The following is an 8,195-nucleotide window of genomic DNA, read 5'->3' as shown; positions in this document are numbered from 1 at the left end:
GCGCCTCTGGAGAGAGGGCTCTGGAGGGAGGGAGGAGGGGAGGGAAGAAGGGAAGGGCGGGCGGAGCGGCGGCGGGAGCGGCCGCCCGTAGCGGGGATGGCGCGGCCGGGCAGGAGGTGCGTGTGCCGGGAGGAAAGGAGGGCTCGCCGCCTGCTCTCGGGGACTGGGATGGCTCCCAGGGTGGCCGTGTTTTCCTTTCCAGCTGGAGGGGAATTGGCAGCTGGCTGAGCGGCAGGTCCCAGGGGGGTCGCGGTCAGTGGCGCTGGGTCCGGATGGGGGGGCCTGTCGCTAGTGGGGTCCCTCGGGGTTCAGTGATAGAATCAAATAATGGTTCGGGTTGGAAGGGACTTAAAAGATCATCTCGTTCCCTGCCATGGGCAGGGACACGTTCCACTATCCCAGGTTGCTCAGAGCCCCATCCAGCCTGGCCTTGGACACTTCCAGGGATGGGACATGAACAGCTTCTCTGGGCAACTTGTGCCAGGGCCTCCCCACCCTCCCAGGGAAGAATTCCTTCCTAATATCCAATCTCAACCTTATCTCTGTCAGTTTGAAGCCATTCCCCCTTCTCCTGTCACTCCAGGCCTTTGGAAATAGTCTCTCCCCATCTACCTTGTGGGCTCCCTTCAGGTCCTGGAAGGCCACCATTAGATCACCCCAAAGCTTCTCTTCTCCAGGCTGAACAATCCCAACTCTCTCAGCCTTTCCTCACAGCAGAGCTGCTCCATCCCTCTGATCATCTTGGTGTCCTTCTGCTGGACTCGCTCCAAGAACTCCATGTCCTTGCTGTGCTGGGCCCCCAGAGCTGGAGGCAGCACTGCAGGGGGGGTCATCCTGGGCCCGGTGTTGTTTAACTTGTTCGTCAGTGACTTGGATGAAGGGGTCGATGCCTCGTCAGAAAGTTTGGTGAGGACACAAAGCCTGGTGGAGTGGCCGATATCTCAGAGGGCTGTGCAGCCGTTCGGAGGGATCTTGACAGGATGGAGAGATGGGGAGAGAAGACCTCTGAAATTCAGCAAAGGCAAATGCAGGGTCTGCACCTAGGGAATAACCCTGTGCACCTCTACAGGCTGGGGATGACCTGCTGGGAAGCAGCTCTGTGGGGAACGACCTGGGGGTCCTGGTGGAGAACAATCTGTCCATGAGCCACCAGTGTGTCCTGAGGGCAGGAAGGCCAATGGGATCCTGGGGGGCATTGGAAAGAGCACTGCCAGCAAGATGAGGAGGGTAATCCTGCCCCTCTACTCAGCCATGGTGAGGAACATCTGGAGTCTTGGGCTCCTCAGGACAGGAGGGACTCCCCTGGAGTGGGTCCAGCAGCCTGCAGAGATGATTCAGGGACTGGAGCATCTCCCTGGGGAGGAAAGGCTGAGGGAGCTGAGGCTGTTCAGCCTCCAGAGGAGACACTGAGAGGGGACCTCATCCATGTGTGTCAGTGTCTACAGGGAGGGGACAGAGGATGGACCAGGCTCTACTCGGGGGTGCCCAGCAATGGCACAAGAAGCCACGGGCAGGAACTGATGCCCAGGAAGTTGCAGCTGAACATGAGGAAGAACTTCTTTGCTGTGCAGTGACCGAGCACTGAACAGATTGCCCAGAGAGGGTGTGGAGTCTTGCTCACTGGGGATATTCCAGAACAACCTGGACACAGTCCTGTGCCATGTGCGTTGGGATAACCCTGCTGGAGCAGGGAGGTGGGACCAGATGCCCCACTGTGGTCCCCTCCAACCTGACCCTTCCTTAAATTCTGTGATTCTGTGAAGCATGGGGATTCTCCCTGGTGTGTCTGTGTCCCTGTCAGGGAGCACCCCTCAGGTAGATCCCAGGCTGTGTCCTCTCTGCTCCCCTCAAGTAACACCTGCCCTGACAGCAGCATTTCAAGTGCCTAGAAGTGACCTCGTAGATAAATAATTTCCATTGCACAGTAGCAGCTCACACAGGCAGTGTGTCCATAAGGACAATGCAATGCTCCCATATGACAACAACAAAAAGTGCTGTTATTTTAAGATTTTTAAAAAATCTGGAAGCTATTCCTGTTAACCCTGTTCTATACAGTAGTACTCGTTATACACATTATCTCTTCTCTCTGGTGACCAGTGACAGGACCCGAGGGAACAGCTGGAACTGTGTCAGGGTAGAGTTAGATTGGATATTATGAAAAGGTCCTTCCCCCAGAGGGTAGTTGGGCACTGAACAGGCTCCCTGGGACAGTGGTCACAGCACCAAGGCTGCCAGAGCTCAAGGGGTGTTTGGGCAACAGTCTCAGGGACAGGGTGGGATTGTTGGGGTGGCCTGTGCAGGGCCAGGAGTTGGACTCCGTGATCCTTGTGAGTCCCTTCCAACTCAGGGTATTCTGTGATTTTGTTATTCCCTACCTTTGAACATGTATTGCTTTTTTTTCTTGTAAAACTTGCTTTACCCAAAAATGAAATGTTAGCAAGTCAAGATACTCAGACAGAAAGGACTAATAGTGTATATTTTCTTTTGACACAGGAACAGGAAAGTAGTTGATTATTCTCAGTTTGGGGATTTGGAAGATGACGGTAAGTGGTGTGTTCCTGCATGTAACAAACATGCCAGGAACTAATGGAACCACCCAAAATGGGTGGGAGGAGAGATGAAGGGAGACCTCACAGCAGTGCAGCTTCCTCATGAGGGACTCAGTGATCCTCGTGGGTCCCTTCCAACTCAGCATATTCTGTGATTTTGTGATTCTGTGAAAATACCATCAGAGTGTCTTTAATGAAGTATATTTGTTAAGAATAGTTTGTTAAGCTCTTACTTCTTTCAGCAGAAGGAATCTGGGCACACTGGTGAATATCCCAATTCCACAACCACGTCATGGCTGTAAAGCAGAGCATAAGAGCAGTGTACCAGGAAACTCTGGAATATACAGTATCTTGTTGCAGTTAAATCTTTCTCTCCGTGCCCCAGTTTTCAGTGGCAATTAGGTCCATGACACCCTGACTATTAGTTCACAGGGCTGTAAATGTGAATACAGAGGAAGTGTGAACCATCTCTACATAGGTCTAACATTTCTCCACAGCTCTCTGTCTCACTGGGTTTGTGGTAAGGACATAGTAGTCAAATTTGGAGTGTCATTGACCAGAAAAATAGATTGCAAGCTGTCTTTTTCCACAAAGGTCCTCCTTTCCTTCTAAACCCTAATGGATGTTACTCATTTTTACTCATTTTTCTGGCAGAGTTTGTTTGCTTCCATCTTTGTTTGCTTTTTTTTCCATGCTGTTTGCAGGATCCAGGGAACAGTTTGAATTGGTGGGAAGGGGAGGGCAAAAATAAATAATGTTGAAGGCAACGCATATTCTTAGTTTAAATGTGGTGCATGACTTTTCTTAGTTTCTAGGCCACTTCTAACAATCAAGAAAAATGTAAGGTCTCCAAAACCTTTATGATCTTAGCTAAGGTTCTCCATCATTTAGAGAATACTGAGGATCATTATTTTTTTTCCTTATTTAGCACTGTGATATGTGTGCAGTGCCCTCAACTGAAAGAAAGGCAGTTTTCATGCCTTCTATTTTTATCTGAAAATTGGAGGAATGCATTATACCTAATAGGAGGCAATATGAAAATGGGAGCAGCATAGATATTTTAAAAGTGGAAGTCATTAAGGGGAACAATCCCAAAACACCAGGAACTCAAATCACAGTGGTAGTGATTACTATTATGATATATAATATCAATCCTATCATATCATATTTTATCAATAAGATTGATGCTCAGTGTATCAAAATCTGGTAACAGTGGACACTGAAGCTTTATTGCTAATAAAAGCATATATAAAAGAGGTCTTGTTGAATTTTCATTTCAAATACATTTAAGGATAGTATACTTACAGTTGTTGTCTTTAAAAATTTCAGAAAAAAAAGGTTATCTGTGATATATTGTCAGTGTGTGTTGAGAATTAAGTCAAATGACTTCTTTTGGCCCCATGGAAGAGTGTAGGAAAACTCCTGAGAGCTTGTTGCTGTTTTCCAACAGATGAAGACTTTGCACCTTCAAGCAAAAAATCCAGAACACAACCCAAGGAACCAAAGAAGGAGAAAAAAGAGAAGCAAAAAAAGCCACCCAAAGAAGTGACTCAGTCACAAACACAGACACTTAGTAAAAGGTAACAAATGTTGTGGTCAACTCTGTGCTAATACCAATTATTAGTTTATACATATATATTTATATATAATGTTTATATAAAATTTATATAATTATATATAATTATATATAATTATATAAATAAATATATATAATTATTTTATATATATATATATGATGTTTTGCAATCATGATACTTTTAAGTGTAGAGTGCTTTAAACATCAGGGTGTACTTTGACTAAATAATTTCAGAAGGTAGTGCTCAGAACATGAAATTCTATAAATAAGTATCAAAATATGTATCTCTTTACAAGTATCTGAATTTTAAAAAGTTCAGTAAGTCAGAAGAAGACCTATAACACTCATATAATTCTTTTATTATTTACCATGGTTGTGATTTTTTTCCAGGTTATCCTTGGATGACAAACTTTATAAGAGAGATTTGGAAGTTGCCTTAGCCTTGTCTGTCAAAGAAAAATCTGCAAATATCCTTGAGGTGCAAAATTCAGAAGAACAAGGTTACTTTGCAGTTCAATGCAACACTCTTTATTCATATGTAGTGAATTTGAACATGAGAATTTATTTTGCAGTGAAATAGATTGAAAATCGTGCTTTATTTCAAGATGTCCTGATAAAGAAGTGAGAATTTTTAGGTAGTGCCTGTCTTCTTATGTTCTTTTTTTTTTTTCTGTGAGAAAAGTAAGATCTCCCAAACATATAGTTTGATTAGAGACAGATAAAAACTGTAGCTGTTTTCATTTATTAATATTTCTACTTTTTATCATGTGGTTTTTGCGTGTTGATATTTTCTATTTTTTAACTTTTTTTTCTGGATCTTAAAACAGATCAGAGTATTGAATCAGAAAACATACACAGGAGACCCCCTTTTTCCAACTGCAGTGTAGACAGTGAGGTTTTAGGTAAGTTGTTCTCATATTCTGTCTTCAGAAAGAGGATTTAAGTACTTATCTCTTTTTTATCTCTATTGTTGCCTTTCACTGATGTGAAAAAAAGAGTCTTTGTCTTAAATAAAGATTGAAGGATGCATTAATTTTTTCATTAAGTCTTAAAATGGGAAAACCTGGGGATTGCTGAGTGAGATTGTTACACATCACTAAAAGTCAGTTGGAAAACACAACAGGCATGTGACATTTTTAGATGCTTACTTTATTTCATTCTTTAAGAAGCTACACTTACCCTCTGCTCTTTAATGGGTCCATAATGCCCAAGGATCAAATAAACATGACCAAGCATTTGCTGTGCCATTGGAAACTTCATTTTTCCAGTTTTATTTTGGTCCTTCTGTTAGCTTGATTACGGAGAAATGTCACAATGAGAAGGTACAGTTTGGTTGGTTAAAAGAGTAAAATGAGGACCCCAGGAAATCAAGTGTCAGCGATATGTTTTTGTGTAGTGTAACTCAACATCACCACAAATTAGTCCTGGGAACTCAAATACCTTCTTCTCTTTGAGAAGGAGGATAGATTTGCTGTGAATTTCCGTTAATGGAACCACCTTCTGTTTCCTAGGTCTCAATCAGGTGATGGACGAAGACACACCCAAGGGTGATGGTGGGAAAAGAACAGTGACATCCAAAGTTCCAGCGCGGCAGAAGGTGGTTGACAGTGATGACACAGAGCGTGACACTGACTCTGAGCCAGAGTCTGTCCCCAGTAAGTTCTTCTCCACAAAAAACCCTCTCCTTAAATGTGCTTTGAATGTGATGCCTTACAAATAGTTTGTATTTTCAGGGAAATTCCTGCTGCTTCCACTGCATTTTCCCTCCCCCCTTCTCTAATACCAGTGACAACCCAGTAGCACTTTCACAATAAATTTAAACAGTTGCAGCTTATTCATACACAGACCCCAAAGTGGCAGAATTCCACAGCTTCCCTGCCTTTGTATGTCAGGACAAATTTCTTCTGCCCTCCTTGTCCAGGAAGCTTTTGTCTTTTTAAAGAGCCTCTGTTCATTTTTCCTGTGGTTTTCTGGGGCTTGCATCAACGTGAAGACTCTGGAGTATGAGGTGTTGGTGGTTTCAGTTTAAGCTTATTTATAAAAATAAGTAGCCTCCCTTCTTTCTTCCTTTCTTCCAATTCTCAGCTCTTAGGAAAGCAAGCTAATCCATGTCTCAGTCATTCCCCAGTAGGTGACATGTCTGTATAAATATTTACTGCTCAAAGATGAGACAGTCTAGTACCATATTTGCTGCTCCTGCAGAGAGCTTGTGCTGATCAGTCATCTTACATAATGATTTCTCTGCTAAAGAGTGCCTTCCCAAAGTCACTTTTATTTTCCAACCAAGCATCACCTGTAGTTTCTCCTTCATGGACAATGGAACAGAAACCTGAGCCAAGGCAAAAGATGATGTCCAACTCCTCAGAACCAGTTGGGAGGCCTCTACTGGCATCAAGTCCTGTAACACACAGAAAGCCTAAATGGACACCCCCAGGTACGTGTGAGGTTGTAACTGTAAACAGATACATTAGTTGAGCTTTTAGCAATCTCACCTGAAAGCAAACAAAGAAAACAAACTATTTCAGCAAAATGCTTGCTTTTTTTATAAAGAAGGGTTTTCTTTTGACAGATTTAAGATTAAAAAAGAGAGAAAGGATGAAAAGCTATCTCTGTGCTTCTTTTACAGCATTATCCTTAACTCCTTTATCTGGGAAGGAAGGGTTAATGAAATATTTTTCATAGTGTGGATCAAGAGATTGTTTTATGTCCATTTCTCTCTTATTTAGAGCTTTCTTTATCTCTGCTACATACTCCTTAATTATCTATCCTAAACAAATAATATTAGAAAAATGTTTGAGAGTTTTAACTGCTCTAGTAAGGCAAGTGCTTAGAAGCTTTATTTTTGCAGGTGTTTGAACATGCTGCTGCCATTGAGTCCTGCTGTTTGCTTTGATTTTCCTTCTAATTTACTCTTCTGGTTCTCTCTGTTTGGCTCCTTTCCATCAAGCTTCCTTTCCCACTTGGAATTGTGCTGTGTGATTCTCTGTGGAGTGCCTGAAAATGCACAGAACACTGGGAACAGTTTTTATGGGCAGTGTTGCTCCAGTGTCTTGCTGGTTAATTAGAAACTGTGCACCATTCCAAAGGGATGGATTCCTGGGGAGTGTGCTGATTTTCACATGCTGTGTTGTTCAGACCTCTCTGCAATATCTTTAGAACAGTTTTTTTGTTCTGTTAGGGAAACTATAAAAAGTCAACAGTCATATGATTTATTTTTTTTTTCCTCCTCTGAACCTCTTATACCTTCTTTTTGTTTTAAACTTATTTTCAGCTCCATCAGGAAGCAGTAATTCCTCTGGGAAATACGTTGCTGTTAAGTCACCTACTCACTGCCTTAGACTTGGCCTCTCCAGACTGGCAAGAGTTAAACCACTGCATCCCAGTGCCACCAGCAGTTGAATGGTCAGTGACAAGGTGCCACATGAAGGAAAAGACTGTGGAAAGCGTTTTGCTTATAAACAGCATCATGGCACCATCCATTTTGGAGGACTGTTGTTTATGGATGGTGTTGTAATGAGTTTTTATCCTGCAAGTTGCTGGGCATCCTTAAGTGCTACTGAACAATTGTATTATTTAATCAAGGTGACATCTGGGTCACCAGCTCTTTCATGTATTATATTCACAGATGTGGGTTTGTGATAATTTTAATTCTCTAATATCTAAACTCTTGGCAATAAAATAACCTAGACAGCAGTATGTATGACAGGAAATATGTTTTTTAGAATGTTGTATTTTTAAAAAAAACTAAAATAAAGTGCTTCGTATAATCTGATTTTATGATTTTACTTTATTAATTTTGAAAATCACTTCAAATTTTGGCTGCAGTCTGGCAAATATTTTTGCATGTGTGTGCCCTTACTGGAAGTCAGCAGCGTTAGTTGGGCTCAGACAACGAGGATTTTGGTTGGAGCTCCTCAGGCTTCTTTGAGGACCATGATACCAAGCTTAGGGAGGGGGTTTTGTAAAGCATTGGAGTGACAGTTACTGAGTAATGAAACTGAGCTTTCAAACTTATTGCTCCATAATGTAAATAATTTCCTATGTAAGCATATTGATTATGTTGGACGATG

At 42.5% G+C, this 8,195-nt stretch overlaps 1 protein-coding gene across 3 annotated transcripts; it reads left to right on the top strand.

Annotated features, from left to right (window-relative positions):
* Positions 1 to 38: 38 nt before the first annotated feature.
* RAD51AP1 (RAD51 associated protein 1) lies at positions 39 to 7,897 on the top strand. Of its 3 annotated transcripts, none has more exons than XR_004357216.1 (8): positions 39 to 116; positions 2,494 to 2,543; positions 4,000 to 4,129; positions 4,516 to 4,603; positions 4,953 to 5,027; positions 5,637 to 5,780; positions 6,413 to 6,559; positions 7,397 to 7,897. XR_004357216.1 is itself a non-coding variant. In XM_032688635.1 (8 exons), exons 1-8 carry the CDS (start codon positions 97 to 99, stop codon positions 7,522 to 7,524), a joined length of 792 nt encoding a protein of 263 aa, XP_032544526.1. In that variant the 5' UTR covers positions 39 to 96; the 3' UTR covers positions 7,525 to 7,897. The 3 variants fall into 3 exon arrangements, 2 of the variants coding, with proteins under 2 accessions (XP_032544526.1, XP_032544525.1); XM_032688635.1 differs by having other exon boundaries at positions 4,516 to 4,625; positions 6,425 to 6,559; XM_032688634.1 differs by having other exon boundaries at positions 4,516 to 4,625.
* Positions 7,898 to 8,195: the final 298 nt, after the last annotated feature.

Source organism: Chiroxiphia lanceolata, chromosome 5 (assembly GCF_009829145.1).
Source record: "Chiroxiphia lanceolata isolate bChiLan1 chromosome 5, bChiLan1.pri, whole genome shotgun sequence".
Lineage (NCBI taxonomy): Eukaryota > Metazoa > Chordata > Aves > Passeriformes > Pipridae > Chiroxiphia > Chiroxiphia lanceolata.
Note: the sequence above shows the minus strand (reverse complement) of the source record. Positions and strands in the feature narration are given on the sequence as shown.

Coding starts and splice junctions, on each gene's coding strand:
- RAD51AP1 (XM_032688634.1), top strand. CDS start 97: ATGGCGCGGCCGGGCAGGAG. Junction 2,544..3,999: donor TGGGGATTTGGAAGATGACG/GTAAGTGGTGTG, acceptor GTTTTCCAACAG/ATGAAGACTTTGCACCTTCA. Junction 6,560..7,396: donor GCCTAAATGGACACCCCCAG/GTACGTGTGAGG, acceptor ACTTATTTTCAG/CTCCATCAGGAAGCAGTAAT.